The sequence below is a fragment of the Oryza sativa genome, chromosome 4, assembly GCF_034140825.1.
Source record: "Oryza sativa Japonica Group chromosome 4, ASM3414082v1".
Taxonomy (NCBI): domain Eukaryota; kingdom Viridiplantae; phylum Streptophyta; class Magnoliopsida; order Poales; family Poaceae; genus Oryza; species Oryza sativa.
Window position 1 is genome coordinate 28,984,298 of NC_089038.1, and position 17,377 is coordinate 29,001,674.

At 41.9% G+C, this 17,377-nt stretch overlaps 1 protein-coding gene and 1 pseudogene across 5 annotated transcripts; both read right to left on the minus strand.

Annotated features, from left to right (window-relative positions):
- Positions 1 to 884: 884 nt before the first annotated feature.
- On the minus strand, positions 885 to 2,075 carry LOC9269290 (mitochondrial import inner membrane translocase subunit TIM23-1-like; annotated as a pseudogene).
- A 3,686-nt stretch (positions 2,076 to 5,761) lies between these two features.
- On the minus strand, positions 5,762 to 16,159 carry LOC4336693 (uncharacterized). Of its 5 annotated transcripts, none has more exons than XR_010740925.1 (15): positions 15,748 to 16,159; positions 14,515 to 15,198; positions 13,669 to 13,872; positions 12,959 to 13,270; positions 12,588 to 12,706; positions 11,321 to 12,388; positions 10,601 to 10,742; positions 10,347 to 10,503; positions 10,089 to 10,252; positions 9,723 to 9,802; positions 7,431 to 7,530; positions 7,204 to 7,265; positions 6,960 to 7,116; positions 6,131 to 6,475; positions 5,762 to 6,046 (listed from the first exon to the last, which is right to left on the minus strand). XR_010740925.1 is itself a non-coding variant. In XM_026024833.2 (14 exons), exons 1-14 carry the CDS (start codon positions 15,919 to 15,921, stop codon positions 6,305 to 6,307), a joined length of 3,594 nt encoding a protein of 1,197 aa, XP_025880618.1. In that variant the 5' UTR covers positions 15,922 to 16,159; the 3' UTR covers positions 5,762 to 6,304. The 5 variants fall into 5 exon arrangements, 2 of the variants coding, with proteins under 2 accessions (XP_025880618.1, XP_015636703.1); XR_001545581.3 differs by having other exon boundaries at positions 10,344 to 10,503; XR_010740926.1 differs by lacking the exon at positions 7,204 to 7,265 and having other exon boundaries at positions 6,960 to 7,068; positions 10,344 to 10,503.
- Positions 16,160 to 17,377: the final 1,218 nt, after the last annotated feature.

Sequence of the window (17,377 nt, forward strand, 5' to 3'; positions counted from 1 at the left end):
CATAGATGATGGATGGAACTGACAACACTGAAGAATGAAAGTTGCCACTTACTACAGAAAGAGAGGACAATCAGAAGCTCGTTTGCTAAACGACATTAGGGTGTGTTCTCTAGTCTGGCAGTTGTAAAAGACAAGGCAACAGTGCCAAAAGGTACCAGCTAGCTTGCAAAAGCTGAAGAACCATGCAGCTGAACGTCATTTCCTAATACAATTAGCACGCCATTTGCAGATCATGATGGAATTATCTGTCCGGTTCAGAACATTTGCAGAGCTCAGTAATTACCAATTCCCTTACAACAAAGCAAGCGCAGTTTACACCTTGATGACACAGATAGCACAGCAGCAGAAAGGCAAGTTTTTCATAACAAACACTTACGGTTCACACATGTTTTCAGAATGTTATTGCTTGTTATCACGAGGTTTGGGACTTCAGTGGTGCGCCAGTTTTTATCATAAGATTCTGGAAGGTTATTCGAGACATAATCAACAGACTAAGCTGCACAATCAAGCCATAGCATTTTTGCAAACAAACAATTTACCATGCTATGGAACAAAATCTACCAAGCCATAGTATTTTACCATTGAATGAAATGAGTTGGGGAGTTGAGGAAGCTAAGTTTGATGGAGAACATCAACATGACCTGGTAGAGATCAAATCAAGCTATAACATTTTGCATCTAAAACTATTAATCTTCTAACTTACAAGGACAGGTGAGTATCACCACATTGCTAACTCCACGTTTGTAGAATCTTTACTGTTCCCTCGAAATCATTGTGGGGCTACAAACATGCCTACTGTTGTAAATTCAGACACTACATGGCTACATGCTACTCTAAACATGCCTATCTGCTGTAAAAACAGCAATTAACCAATATGAAAAATGCAGGATGTAACTGCAATTCTGAAACCAATGGCATGGGACTGCATATTCATTCTTCCCTTCAGTATAAACATCAAGATAAACCACTGATATTCTACTGACAAAATTTGCAGCCTCGTTCTATTGCATTTATTCTTAATTGCAATACCAACACTCCAACAGACGCCAGTTATACAGGTTAAGAAAGAACCATAGACAATATACAGGCTAACATAAACAACAACCAATGTATCACAAATCAACCCACAACCCTAGATGCCTTAACAATAAAAGTATAGAACAACCAGACATGCTCTGCATCATTCACAGTTTCACACCTCTCTGCATTAATACAGCATTTATATAGCATCATAACATTGAGCTTGAAGTTCCAAATGGAGGCATAAACTTTTAATCATTCTCAATACACATCTAGATATCCATAAGCCGACATTATCAAGCTAGCTAATCCAACAGATTCTTACTCTCAAGTTTCATTCAGATAAAACCCATGCAGATATAAATCCCTAAAACAACTGCTAACCTCAACCCAGTAGATTGGATTCATTGGAACATATGCAGCTAATACAGTTAATTGTTCGGAATTAAAAGCTCAGGTTAGGCGCGTATCTCGTCAGCGCTTGCCTCCCCACGACCACCGCGCCGGCCATGAGCCCCCCGACGGAGCTGCCGACGATCGCCGCCCGCGGGCCGGCAGCCGCGCGGTAGAGCGCGCCGGTACCGATCCCGGCGGCGACGGTGTTGGCCCAGCCGTCGGCGTCGCGGAGGCCCCCCACGGTGCTCTCGATCCCCACGAAGAGCAGCGCGACGACGCCGAGCCGGTTGCCGTACGCGCGCCCGAGGGAGCCGCACTGGTTGAGGACGCGGCTGCCCCCGCAGCTTCATCGACTCGCCGCGCTCCGCCTCCTCCGCCGCGCGCTTCAGCCCCGCGGCCGCCCCCGCCGCCCGGCCGACGAGGTAGCCGCAGCCGGTGTAGAACGTGAGGTCCTCGCCACAGGTGCGGCGGCTGCGGAGCGCCTCCTCGTGGAACAGGAACTCCGGCGAGGTCGGCAGGTCGTAGAGCTCGCGGAACGAGATGGTGAGGCCCTCCGGCTGGTCCGGCTTGTACGTGCGCCGGGACGGCCGGCGATCGCCGTAGGCGGGCTGGTCGGCGGCAGCCATGGCGGCGAGAGGTGGGTCGGTTTGGGGTTTCGTAGACAGTAGGCTTGGGCCTTGTTCATCTTATTACTACGTACCTTGTTATGTGGGCCTTGTGTGATAATGGGCTTTTAGGCCCATACAGATCCAATTCAGCCAAACCTGTCCATTTGGCAATTTCTGCAACCTCCTAATAACTTACTCAGTACCAAAAATTGTGAATTACTAATTTAGCTTTTGTAATTGATAAATTAAATTGTTTTTATCTCCTTGTGAATAATTTGGTGTGGATCTAGCTGTAGTGGTAGATTGCTACTAGAAGGTTAATTTCTACATCTCATATCACTGTCGACGAAAATTTACGACGTTGATGTGCTCAACCAAAAAGGCCATCCCATGTCGCATTCTTCACAGCACCAAAGTAACATTCTGGTCTAGGATACAAGTCTTTAATTGTTTATCTAGTACAGAGCCTAGAAAGCTAACCACATGTCCACATCCACTTCAACTTTGAAGCGGTGCCTGCCGGCCTAAAAAAGGTTCAGCAAATAATTTAATTCATGGGTACAGAATAGGGCAACGATGGACCATACTACAGTACCAAATTATTCCTGCCAATGCTAATCCAGAATCAAAATATCTAAGCATAGCAAGTACCACTCGTGACCCCTTTTTAATCACCCTTGTGATCAGCAAGAATGCATACAAAAACCATCAGCTCGATCTTCACAAAAGGTGTGTGCAATTTCTTTGGAGTATGACCTTATGGCCATTGGCCAAGCATCGCAACCACCATGGCGTATCATAGTATTCATATGTGCGTGTGTTTCTGCTCACCAATCGCACAATTCTTGATTACTTTCGTCTACGTAACACGATGTTTTTGTTTTCACGTCAAGATTAGTTATTACGATGCATTGGACCGATCAGATCGAATCAGATCGTGCCGACAATTAGTTTTCGTGGCGTGCAAAGATTCGGAGTTCAGATTATTGGTGAGCAATGTTGAATTTGGCCAGGAGGATGGGAGCAAATTGGGCGCCACCATGACCGTGCGTTCTGACAAGGTCTAATCATGGTACTAACAATGAACAAATTGGGTTAATTTGTGCCTGGATTCTCGCTGATTCCGTGTGCATATTGTTGGCACCTGTACGACGCGTCCAATCAGCTAACCACGCGATTAATTATCTCTTTTAATTATACTCTTGTCGTGTTTGCAGCATCAGGAGTACTAGGGAGCATATTTTTCTAGTACAAATCAAGCTAGTACTGCAACTATCCAACCATGTAGAGACATTGGTGCGATGCTATCTAAATCTGAAAGTGTGAAATTGAGTAACAAATAGTACATATGAATTTGAGCACAAACTGAACATATTTGTTCTTTGTGAGAAAGGAACATATATATATCGGTTGCATTCACATCAGAATGGTCAGCGAAAAGCTTAACAAGGATCACGAAATTAGTGATGGGAGTAGGTATGTAAAATCAATCAGCAGCTGCTCAGTTAAGTTGTTTAGTACAGAAGTGGATACTGGATCTTTTATGAGGTACTACCACTATTACTTTTTCTTTGAGAGGATGTCACTAATATTTGTGCGATCTTGAAGAATGATATAAATGAATGATAATATATACCAGGCAGTTGTACCGTACACAATGATTTGGTATCATATATAGAGTGGCTATCATTTGGAAATGAGGATTACCGAGAAACACTAGTACTATATATTAGTACGCTCAGTAGACGTACATACTAATTAGAGCTGTAAAGGCACACCTACGTACGTGCATAGAAGAACTACCCTAAATCCTAATAAGAACATTAAGAACATAAGAAAATTGGCGACTGGGAATCACAAGGTGTTAGTAATGGACATCTCTACTGTCCACCTACGCCCTACGGTTTGGTTAAGTTTACCATATCGATGGTCTACTTGCAATTTTCTACTAGAAATTAAGGAATAACATGTACGTGGCTCAACCAGGGAACATACGAACTCCCTATATATAAAGAGCCATGCTATATATGGCTACTTGGGCATTGGCAAAGAAGGCAATTTCAGGTCTACACGATAAAAGATCAGGCTAGCTAGCAAATCAAGTAGCTGAAGTATCTAGCTAGAGGGCTAGAACTTGAAGATGGAGAAAGAAGAAGAGGACATGGTTTGGTATTGTTTCGGCTCATGTCGTTCACACAGATGTGAGCCGAACCAATATCACTCATGTATTCTTCATTCAGAGAACTTCTGTCTGAATTCAAGCATGTTAGCTTTGAGCGATTCATTGTATGCGCTGGTAAGTGCTATAAGGTTTTTTGGTAAGTTTTAGATCTGGTGTTCAATGATTCTTTGAGGAGAAAGCACTTTTAAATAGAGATTATTTGAAGGAAAAGGTATGCATGTCTACAGTTTGAGCATAAGAGAAGCTAATCTCGCAAAAGAAGAGAAACCAATCTTTCTGATTTCTGAGGATTATTGATCCATTTGTCATATACTCTTGTTCTACTCTGAGATTTCATGGAGGTTGAAGAGGTTCATATATATATGGAAAATATATGTGACTTCTTTATGATAAGTTTATGACAGATAACCAATAATGCTTATGAATTAAAGAAGGTGGTTTAGCATTTCTATCAGCAGCGCAGCAGTAATTTTCTCTACAGTATATGTAATGATTTGGAGTTTTGGATGTCAGAGATTGTGTAACTCCGGTAGTTTTTGAGGTTTGGGGCTATGAAGACAAACCCGGCCTTGAATGTTCATATGTTCATTTCAAGCACTGCATATTTGTTCAATAAAATACAGAGTAGGTCTTATATAAACAGCAGCTTGAACTTGAACGCATTCTTTTCTCAATAAGAAAGTGTAAACTCCCGGCCATTCTTGGATGCCATATCTACCTTTTTATATTTGATCTAATGTTATTTACGGTATTTCTACAATGAATTCCAAATTTGGTACCTGGGACCTTTAACATCAGTTTGTTTACAGCTCCAATGAGAATTAATTCTTGTTTCACTTTCACCCCAGATGTGCTAGGAGAAAGAGAACCAATTTACAGGTATAAAAGTTTGTTTCTTCCATGACTTGTCACCTTCTTTTAGGAGTACAAAAATTACAGGCAGTATGTTTCAACGGAGTTACTAGCTCGATCGTGACTCCGATTCGGTGATTCCTGATTACCAACAGATTCAGAAAGGTGATTTCAAAAGTTTAGTCAAGATCTCTCATGGACGCTAACTCATCCTGTCATCCAGCTGTCCATAGATATACACTGATGTACTCTGCCTCGCTATTCCCAAGTCTGATCCAATTACACATTGTCAAGCTACTACCTGGGATGCCCTTTTGGAGTTTAGTGGCTGTCAATTATACACATCATAAACCCAGTGCCATAGATTTGCTTATATTAACAAACCTGCTTGCATTTCCACGTAGTTTGCATGCGCCGTGCATCCTTCTGACTCGTCACCGGCGCATGTGTTGGTCATTACAAATTATCAGGTTTATACTTTTGTCATATGACGCATGCCTCATGTTAGAACCATGACATGGGACTTTTCTATCTCTACACGCTATTGTTTGGTGTTCACGCTTCCATCAGCACAGTTTTTTAAGCACTGGGAGTCATCAGAAAGATGAACAGCTTTCAGGCGCTCAGAATGATCCACACTTGAAATTCAGACAGAACTACAGTAACAACAGAAAGTCACAACTCTCCTGCGTAACACAACACATTACTCAATCACAGCTTTGATTTACCAGGCCATGTCTCAGATTACAGCTATACAATAGTAACATGCATTCCCAGTCACGTCAATTTTTTTTTCCTTTTAATTGGATGTTTGAAGTTCATTCCTAGCCTCGTATTTTCCACAAAACCACTATTCTATCAAGTGAAAACTCCATACAATGCTCAAACTCTAAAGATCACTATTACTTCAGGAAAGTTCATACAAGGAACTACTGTCTTCAGGTAAGTTCATGCTCTGCGATGGTAGCAGACTAGCAGTGTGTTCCTCCTTTCCGAAATGAAAGGAAACGAGAAGCCTCAGCAGCGTGCTCTAGTGATGCATATTCAGAAACAGACAATTGTACAAACATACCTGTGTCACCGAGGGTGCAAAATGTGAACTGATTGAGCAGACCAAAGGGATGCACCTCTTCTTACTAGCAGTACAATCAAAGGCAGAACATGCTGTCATCAAATTGTTGTAAAAGGCAAGCTAGCCACAGAAGATAAAGGGGATACTTGAGCTTTGGTTAAAAACGATTTCCCATTAGAAATAGAAGCAGCCCATATCTTTGTTGATCATCAAGGAATGATACTCATTGTAGTTAAGATACCCCCAGAAACGATAAAGACCAATCTCCCCATATTTCGAAGACTTCAAATGCAAAATATACAAATCTTTGATATTACCCTCAAACTTCGTTCTAATAGCGTCCACCTGTTTTGAAAAAGTAGAAAGTGATTAAAAGAACGTGATATATAGAACCTACTGGTAGATGATAGGAAGAAATGGTAAGTCTCTGTTGCGCTGCAACTTTCAGTAGCATATCTCAGCAAGACAGCTACCAGCGATAGAACAAATCAGCTACTATGTGAACGAAATAGCGAAGTATACATGCAGCATGACGAAACAGTAAGGTCCAATATTACTGGATGTGGGCACTTAAGGATGTCAGATGTTAACGAATAGGATAAATTACTGGATTCAGAACTATATTTCAACATTTTAAGGATGTTAAATCGAAAAAAATAAAAAATGATGACAGTCCATTCGTGTATCATTTGATAAATCTTCGCTCTTCATACATTTTGTCAAAGTACAGATTACTTGCCAGAATACAATTCAGTAGTTAAGCAAATCAAATATCAAAGCACATAGTCCAAATATTCTTTCATCTCTGCATTTGAAATATAGAGAATACCTGAGAGAAATTTATAAGAGAATCCAGATTAAGTTGTTTTACTGTTGACTCAGAAATGTAATTGAGGCTCTTAAAACATGACCGCAACTCCAAAGCTTGTTGTAGAATGCTATTAATTATGGCAGCAATTGGTTTTGTTTCAGCAGATAAGAAACATCTGAACATTAGAATAACGACCAATTAGAATAACCTGTAAGTTTTGTGCATCAGAAAAATAATCTTTCCATAACACAAAAGGTCTTACATGTGAAGCGCATCAGTAACATAACATAGATGCACATACTCGAGATCCAGCATATCTCTCACCTAATCAATAATTGAAGATCATCAATCCACTAGTTTCCTTCCAGCAGAAGTAAAATTATGATATAAAAAACATGTTACAGGACAAAATCATCACAGGACAGTGTAGCAATCATTTTATGTTTAATATGGAAACAGCTTTAGTATCGTATTTACAGGAATGTATACCTGATGTTGAAGTGAATGTTGAAAACGGCGCCATGATATATCAGACAAATGGCAATGGAGATACTGTTGTAGTGTTGATAGAAAGTGATAAACTTGATGTCTGAATAAACAGAAAAGAGTTGTTAATGCCAAGAAACATACTGATAAAAACCAAATATTCCAGAGATATTTGACACAGTGATGACTATCAACGGAAGAGTAAAGATGAATTGGAACCTACCAGGCAACAGAAAAGTTGGTTTGTTAATCTGCAATAGTTAGAACAGTTCTAGTGCTCCCAAAAAGACCACTAATTATAATATCATACAGCTTTGACCCCTAGTTTATATTGTCATACATCTACAAAACCTAGTGATATTACAATGCTATGGTAGTGCTTTTTGACAAAAAATATGCACTTCTTAATTTCATATCTGTAATATGAACATTCAAATTATGAACTTAGACAGCCAAAGCTAAATATGTTTGGCCTTATATTTCTTTTACTTGAAGTAAGTCATTCAGTGTTCAAAAAATTGCTGATTGGTGGATGTTTTGAACATTTGATTACTCAAATAAAAATAGTGTTCTCGTGGATAGAGTCTACCTATTGAGAACTCCAATGCTCCCAAAAGGCCTGGTGCTCTCATGCTTTGAACATACAAAGTGTTATCTAGTAATTTTTAGTTTGGAAAAAAACGGAGGTGTGCAAAATGATGGTATTTACAAACATGCCAAAATTCGTCTCAACAATCTTGATAGAATAAAAGTGCTGGTTCAGGCAATTTTTATGTACAATGTGTTCTGAATCGAAATTTTGCATAACTCTATGATCCGCGATGCCACACATATCTCTTTATTTTTGGATTGTCTATATACCATTTGATAGAATACTCCCCTAGAAATCTTGCAGATTCTGGACCACCCGACTGCTTTAAGAATCGTGCAAAGCAACTAAACCCTACAAAAACTCATCATCCCCTTTTTCCCGACTCCCCTCACGCCGCTGCCACTAACCAGGGCGAGTTCGCGACCCATCCCGTCTCGACCGTGCTGCCGCCCGGCCTCACCGGTTGGCTAGAAGGCGTCAACGGCGCTGCCCTGGCTGGCCTCCTCCCCCTCCCTCTCCTCTCCTTTTCCTCAAGCCACTGGCGGTGAGCTGCCCCCACGCCATCGTCTTCCTCGTCTCCAGCGGTTCCCCGCCACCAGATTTGCCACCACCGGCCACCTCTCCTAACCAGTCCTGTCTTTCCCCCACCGCTCGCTTACGATCCCATGGCTTCAGCGGCGCCGCCGCCCTATGTCACAAAAGCTCCCAGATCAATGTGACGAGGAACAGGATCGAGGAAAGCGGGACGCTACTTTTTTGATGTTTTAACATGGGGGGAACGAGATTATTCCCGCGTTCCCGGGACGAGGAAGTTGGCATAGTTCCACGTTCCCGGTGACTTAGCTGCAGCCGCCTCACCGCCCGCCCAATCCACCACCCACCGCCGAGCTGCCGCCTCCCACGGCCATCTCTCTAAAGCCGAAGAACTCCCCCCACCCTTCTCCCACCCTAACCCCAACTACCGGACCCTAATCCATAGGTCCCCACTGAAGTTTGGGGGTGCTGCCGGCACCGGAGAAGAAGATGAGGTCGCCGGAGCTGAAGAAGGGCAGGAGCACGAATCACAAAGTACATCCGATGGCCCAAAATCTGCATGATTTGAAGGCAGATTTTCTGGCGAATGACATTTAGTAATTCCCTTTTTTTTACACACAAATGACAATTTGATAGCACTTATGTGTGCTGGGAGCACAGGAGACCAGTCTTTTGGAAGCACTATAATTGTTCTCCATCAAACACCACTTATTCACTTATTTGTCACTTTGAACTGTGTATTTGCTAATTCTAATGCTTGGAAATGTTATGCTGTAGAAACAGAGTTTTGAAATAAAACTGCAGTGAATGCTTTACAAAAAAACTACATTACTCTGTCAAATTTAGCTCTTTCAAGTATCATGTTGGAAGTAGGTTTGACTTTGATGAGCTAATGCTAAACATGCTGAATAAATAATTTATATAAAATATTGAAAATAATTACTTTTGTTATGGGCCTTATGGCATGTAAAGTAAATGCCTAAATACTGCAAGTTCGATAAAATCCCAGAAACTTAAAGTTTTAACAACATAACAAACAGTTCAGGATTTTGAATAGAACACGCATTGAGTTTGTAATATTTCAGTGAGTGGTGCCAATTGCCAAATTGTTTATAGGAATGTACGGTTGGACGCCACAAAATTGTAGGAAGACTTTTTGATATTGGTACCTCAGTTTCATCACAGAACTCAATTCCTTTAAAACATCAGGTCTATTATGGCTGGAACGACTGATTAACTGTGTTAACTCCTGAAATCAGTTTGCACAAGACAATCTTAGCATATATAACAAATGTATTACATGAAAAAAAAAGGGGATCTCATGCAAATATATGTACTGCATCTATTAAGAGAACAAACAAAGTATCATTTATAATCCATTCAACTACTGATATTTAATAAATGCTAGTTCACTATCACTTAATACAGCACTACAGGTACTATATAATGGCTTCTGTCAAGAAGTGGGGAAAAGGTTCTGGGATTTACATCCAAATGAAAAGGTGCTATAAGAAAACATTGAAGGAGAAAAGTACCTTCAGAAATCGCCACACTTCAGTCAGAGAAAACACTGCAAGCCTAACCTGAACAAGATACCGAAATATTTCAGCATATGTTTTAAGTGCCTCCTCTGTAATGACGATGTTCACTGGCCAATCAACTTTATAGCCCAATAAGATGTCGTCCAGCACATCAAGACCTGGCAGTGAAAACTTGGGCAGTTAATAATCTGAGCAATCAAGCCCCAAGGAACTGTAGCCCAAGATAATCCAAGATGAAATCATTATTACCACATGTAGAGGCTTTAAGAGAAACAACTGGTTGCTCATTCATATATACAAACAACCTTTCCTTATAAGGGTCAGAATCGCATGAAGACCTCTGCAAAGCCAAGTCAAGAAGCCCTTGGATCTCTGCTCTTTTGTGCTCAGACTTGACAAAGGACCACTTCTGCACAGAGGAAGTTCAAAATTGCAAGGACTTTCTGGTGCTGATAAACATGAGTACATGACCAATTGTCTAAAACACAATGGTTGGAGAATGATACCTTTTTATAAATAGAAACAATAAAAGAATCTGCCCAATCAGCCAGTTCCATAAAATGGTAACGCCGCAGTGCTTGTAAGTGTCCACAAAGATCAAAACCATCCTCAAGCAACTTCATCGTGAAGCTGCTTACATATTTATATCTTGTACAGTTAAGGATCAGGAGGAAAAACCCATAGAAACTCTTTAGCTCTCTTTGACTTTAGTACATTCTAATCCTCTGGAAATATTCTTTAATATAATTATAACCTTGGGGATTCCTCTACTATTTTCCAACAAAAAAATCTGAAAGAACTTTCCACTGAAATTTAATGGTTCGAGTTTTAGAGTCCGTAGATCATGTTTTCCAACACTAACTAAACTGCACTAGCATTTTATCACATCCTTCATATGGGTTGTTTCCATATGTGAACCCACAATTGGTAAACAAGACAAATGGGCTAGCAAAACATACTGGTTATGTAATAAACTGTGACCAGACCAAATTAGACAAGAAAGAGAGAATATTAGCAGGCCTCTGGAGTTTTCCTTCAAAATGCATTTATAGCATCATGCAATACCAAAAATTTCACAAGAAAATGAGGTACCAAAACGCTAGAACAAGGAAAAATATAGTTCAAAACTATAATAAATTAAAACAAGAAAAAAATAATGCCCAGACTTGAAAAGAATACCAGCAGCAATATACCAAGACAAAATTGTAGGAAAACCACAAGGATACTGCAGCAAAACTTCTTGTATAATGCACTTGTCAATAGCTATATCAAGTGGCATATCAGATGATGAAGTGGTATCTCCAGCTATTTCCATTGATTTAGCAGTGTACTCTAATGATTTCTCCCAGAATGCCCCACCCGAAGGATTTTCTAGAAGATTTGTTTGTGCTGAGATGTCTCCTGGGGAAGTAAGATAAGCATGACTTGTTGTCTTCGATTGAAGAAGCTTGCTGGAACAATCAAACTGTTTAGAAGCCTGAGCATTGGACTGTACAGCCATTGCAGATCTGACTTCAAACTCATCAAGGGAAGAAGTACTTCTCCCACAATATGCTTCACATGGATTAGTTACTGACTCAAAATTAAAGCCAATAAGTGCTTGGTTCTTCCTATTTCCATGCAAGTCATGCTCCGTATGACAAGAAACCGCATTCTTCACTATTGGATTAATGCTAAAATTGTAAGGAATGTTAGTATTCCATGGTTGCTTTATATTGATAGATTTTTCATCGTTATCCCTATTTGGCAGTCTAGGAGACCCTGATTCAGAGTGTCGACAAACAACATTGGCATGTGATACTTGCTCTGCACCTTTATCTCCTGTATATAAGAACTCTTCAGCCAAACTCATTTTTCCAGAGGATATATCGAATGAATTCTTCAAGAAACTGTCGAATGGCCAAAATTCACTGTATTGATTGTCCAGTTCCAAAGCATCACAGACCACGTCATGTTCTATACTCTGCGAGTGCATAGGAACATGTCCATAACTCAAGTCGTCCTTTTTCTTGTTCTCATTGATAGGGCTAGCAGGATTAATCCCATCAGAAACAGAACAGGTTTCATATGAAAGTAACTTTGTGGTTACAGATGAGCATTTTGCTTCACCTGAACTTGCACGGTACGATGAGAACATCGAGCTAGGCATATTATCACAAGCAGTATCAATCTCATCTTCAATATCATCAATAGAACTATATGATGAAGATGATTCCGATGATTCTAATGCATCCACTTTATCTGAAGATTCTTGTGATGTTGAAGAAGCATCATTATCTTTAAGCTCTGCAACCCTAACATTACAGAGGACAAGAAAAAAAGACAAATCAGACTACAAGAAGTGTGGTACAGACTTATGATCTCCTATGTCTAGTTGTTTGCAAGCATAGACATATCGAATAAAATATGCACAATGAACCACAGAAGAAATGAATGGAAGATGAATATTCAAAAACAGCTAGCCATTGCAATAAAGGTATATCCACAACATACACATTGCAAGCTGGTAGAGCATTTGTGCCATGATAGAACAGCTCCACATCTGAAACAGCTGTATCTAGAGGGCTTGTACTTATATGCAGAACATTCAGTGCCGCATCAAAAGGAATTACCTGAAAACCAGCCTTTTGTCAAATGAATAATTCAAAACATGGTTGTAAACAGAAGCAAAGGTAGCATGAAATGTCCATTTGAGGGAAAAGCTCAAGCTTCAGTGCTGACAGCAAAGTTTCAACATAAAATATGCAAGCCCTTTTAGGAAGCAAATGTTCTTGCTTCTCTTAGAGCAAAAGAGAGCCTCACATATATAATTAGTCAAATGCAGTAACTGAAAATAGACTGTAATTCAGTATGTGTAACTAGACCTCAACATTTGAGAAAAAGTGATGGAGCTTCTCTATCATTGACTTGTACATAGCATCTCTTTGACATATTACTGCTTCCACCCTACTTTTTGAGAAAGTGAATGAATTCATTGAAGACTCGATGGACGTATCAAACCATGGGAGAATTTCCTCCAGATGAATGATGTGACGAGATGCATGAGCATCTCCTCCAGTGTCAGAAAGATTACACGATTCTAGAAGCTTCATGAGCACTTGAAGTTGTTGTCCAGTGCGCAGAAGAGGACCACATACATCTTTTAGAAAGCATGGTGCAGATACATGATTTGCTCCCTGTTGACAATAACACATCATAAACGGAATTCAAGTCTAGTTCAAAGTTAGTAAGATTAAGGCTCCATTCTTTTCTAAAGTTTGAGCTGGCTACATACCTAGATTATCATGGGCACGCTTCCCAAGCCGCTAAATGGTGAGATTTTTTTTTTTAAAAAAAAAAACTTCTCATGTATAAAATAAATCCATTTATCAACTTTGAAATATTAAAAACTTAATTAATCAATCTCTAATAAGCCACTTCATTACTTGTGCAGCTGATCAGCTCGGCTGAACATCCGAAACAAACAGAGCCTAAATGATAGATAGTATATGAACAGACAATGGGCCATATACTAGGACTTTGGTGTTAAACATAAATTCTGTTGATTAAGGAGGAAATTTTACACAAATCTTACCTTTAAGGACAACAGGGTGAAATTATCTACTGGGTCTGAAGAACCTCCTTGAGTTCGCTTATTCTTAGCTTGAGTTATGAGAAATTCCTCATAAGGATCATCAACAGAAGCTCGGTAAATCCAGGACTTGATGAAATTACAATATGGCTCACAAGAACGAACAAAAAGATATTTTAGAAGTCCATAGTGAACGGAATCGGCATCCTAAAGTTCAAGAGAAACAATATCAGGAATGTTTCAACATTTGGCATGAGCTATCTACAGAACAATGATATATGACTTATCCAAATTGAAAAATTCGTGACAGAGAAGCAAGACAATATTCATATCATTCTTGTCAAGTAAAGAATAGACTAGCATAAATAGCTGGCAGTATCTTTGAAAACTATTCTTGAATCAGGAGGTCTTCAGAGGCTCAGAGCTATATTATCAGAAGTGGAAATATAAGACAAGGGTGAAATCGTGAAAGAAACAGCTTTAAAGAGTTGATTTCCCCATCAGAACTCCCTTCTGAATCATAAAAACAAAAAAGCTTGAAAAAATAAGAAGTTTGCCTACCAGATTATATAATGGTATGTTTAGAAAGGACAACATCATATACACATGAATATATGTAATCTCAGCTACTGTACAGGTGGATACTGCCAGTATCAAAGAATATAAATATACTTGCAGTGAATCTGAAATACTCAGGTTAATTAACATATAAAAATCTATGACATCGTTAATAAGATATGCAAATCTAAGACATTAGCAAAAGTATAACTATAAAAGCCATCAAGTAGCAAAAGGTCAAGATATTCCTATAGAAGTTGTATGGTTAAAAATCATAAGATGATTGCTTACACGAAGATGGACATACAAATAGGAAAGCAAATCAGTGCTCCATGGGAAGTTCTCAAACCCCAAGTTAGAATCAGTTGTCAAACCCTCCTGGCACAACGAAAGACCTGCAAACTTCGGAAAGCATATATTTCCGAGGGACTTAATATGTCTTCTTAACTCCTCAGTGTGGAGATAAACTTCCAGAAGAGTGATTTCAGAATTAGAATTATAACTAGCTCCATCTGGGGTCATGGAAGGTATATCAGGTTGTCCCTCCAAACGCCTCAGCTTAATTGATGCTGGTAGAGTATTCAAGGAACAAAAATAACCTTCTAAAACCTTTTCAACTGCTGCAGCAAATGCTTGGTTCACTAAACTGTAAGGAGCAGGTTGTTCAGTTTCTTCGCTATCAGAAACTTCATGTTCATGTCCTTCTCTACCTCGACCATTCAATTCTCGACTTTGGAAAAGATAAAAATGCAGAAACTTGCACAGGAAGAGAACTGAAAGACCTGTAGTGCGTATAGATTTGAGAATATTCCCTACAGAGGTAGTACTGGATGAACGTGACCACACGTTTGCAACACGATGAGAAGTCCTATCAGCCGGACATGAGAAGAACAGCACAGAGAGCTCCTCAATCTCATCTAATGATGATTTGACACCATGCAGTGCATGCAAAGCCAAACGAACCAAAGAAGCATCCTGCAGAAGAAAGATGATCATCAGACTCATCACCAGTAGACAACTAGAGACAGTAAATAAAATGTCACAACTCAAGACTCAGCTTGTCATGATAAATGATGATCATTTCTCTGGTTAATCCCAACTACCTTTCTTCACATAATAAATCATCAGATCAACACGCTTACTTTAAAAAATCATGCAGATCTACTCAATTGGGTAGATCCCAAGACAAAGGGTACTTCTAATTTTTCACCATTTAGCTTTTTTTAGATAATTGAATGAATCCCGGCCTTTTCACCATTTAGCTACCACCCTACTGTCATTCCTAGCAACGAGTAGGATATTCCTGATGATCTCGTGCTACATTTCCTGCTAGTGATAAACACAATCAACAAACGCATCACAATTTGCATTTACAAGATACTCCATCCAAAGCATATCACACCTTACAGAAGTTGAAATGCAGCAAAAATCTCATTACTAGCTCAGCAATCTGAGCTCTACTCTGGCGAAAATGCTCAAAATAACACTGAATCGAAGTGCATTGGTGGGTAATTTTTCACTCACCGGAACCGATGCGAGCTCGTAGATCGGATCCCCCCGGAGCCGCCCTCCAGGGTTGGCGGTACGGGCGGCACCGCCAGCCTGGGTGACGGACTCCCAGGTTGCCGGCGGCGTCCACGGGCCGACCACTCGGAGGGTGGCGAGCAGCGACGAGAGGCTGGAGGCCGCGGCCTCCATCCGGGGAACGGTAGTCAGCTAGGGTTTAGACCTCCAATGTCAGGCCTTATTCCGAACGCAATGAGAGGAGGAGCGGTGTTGTGCTGGTTGCAGCGAGCGGCAGTGAGGTACGGATCGCCGGAGACGTGGTGGCTGGCTGGCTGGCTCCGGCGAGAGGGTGGGAGTGGGAGGGAGGTCGCCGTCGCCGTCACCGTCACCTGCCCGCGGTTTCGGAGAGAGCCGGCGGGAATTGAGCCGCGAGGGGAGCAGTCCGCAGGTGAGAGGGTGAGATCGATCGGACGGCTTCGGTGGTCTCGACCAACCGTCGGTTTGGGCTTTGTGGAATGGTGAACACAAACTATTTTCGGGCCAGGAAAAAGTGCACCGAAGGTCCCTCAACTTGTCAGCGAGATAAAAAACGTCCTCCAACCGCAAAACCAGATATACGGGGTCCCTTAACTATACAAAACCGGTCGCTCGAGGTCCTTCGGCAGTTTTGATCCTGACTTTAGTCTACGTGGCAGCTGAGTCAGCGTGGACCCCACGTGGGCCCCACGTGTCAGCCAACCACTCTCTCTCTCCCTTCTTCTCTCCCATCTCTCTCTCATTTATCTCCTCTCGGGCAAGCTGAGGCGGGTGGGGAGGAGGTTGCTGGGGCGGGCGGCGACGCGGCAGCGGCAGCACGAGGTGACGTGGCCGGCGACAAGGTGGCGGGAGCCGGGGCGGCGCCGCATCCACGATCGCCTATCGCTATTCTCCTGCCGTCACCCGGAACTCCGACATCGGCAAATTCTGACGACGCCCACTAGCTAGTCTGACCACTATGAGCAGACTCCCTCGGGATTCCACGAGGTAGCGAGCAAGGACCTGCTCTTCCTCCTCCTCCTTCTCCTCGTCATGGCGCCGGCGCCGGTGGCGCGTGCATCACGCTCCAGTACGTCTCCAACGTCATCATCCACAACATCCACGTCCACGACTGCGTCCCCGCCGGCAATGCGAACGTGCGCGCCTCGCCGACGCACTACGGGTAGCGCACCCGCTCCGACGGCGACGGCATCTCGCTCTACTCGGCGCGCGACGTGTGGGTGGACCACTACGCGCTGTCGTGGTGCGCCAACGGGCTCATCGACGCCATCATGGGGTCGACGGCGATCACCGTGTTGAACAGCTACTTCTCGCACCACAACGAGGTGATGCTGCTGGGGCACAACGACGAGTACCTGCCGGACTCGGCGATGCAGGTGACCATCGCGTTCAACCACTTCGGGATCCAGCTCGTGCAGCGGATGCCATTGTTTGCCGATGTTTGCCGTGTTCTTGGCTTGTTTTGCTTGTGAGTTGTGACAGCAGAAGAGGGGAAAAAATGTTTTGTGTGTGCGTGTGTTGGATTGGATTTCGTCTGTTTGTTTCTCATTTTGTTTCCCGCCGGCCGCGTCGCCTCGTGCTCCCGCCGCCGCCGCGCCGGCCGCGTCGCCTC

Excerpts from the sequence above, each read along its gene's own strand:
- LOC4336693 (XM_015781217.3), bottom strand. The coding sequence starts at position 15,921 with ATGGAGGCCGCGGCCTCCAGCCTCTCGTCGCTGCTCGCCACCCTCCGA. Across the intron at positions 12,389-12,587 it reads GCTCTACCAGCTTGCAATGT|GGTTGCAGAGCTTAAAGATA; the intron begins GTATGTTGTGGA and ends CTGTAATGTTAG. Across the intron at positions 7,117-7,203 it reads GTTACTGATGCGCTTCACAT|ATGTTTCTTATCTGCTGAAA; the intron begins GTAAGACCTTTT and ends TCTAATGTTCAG.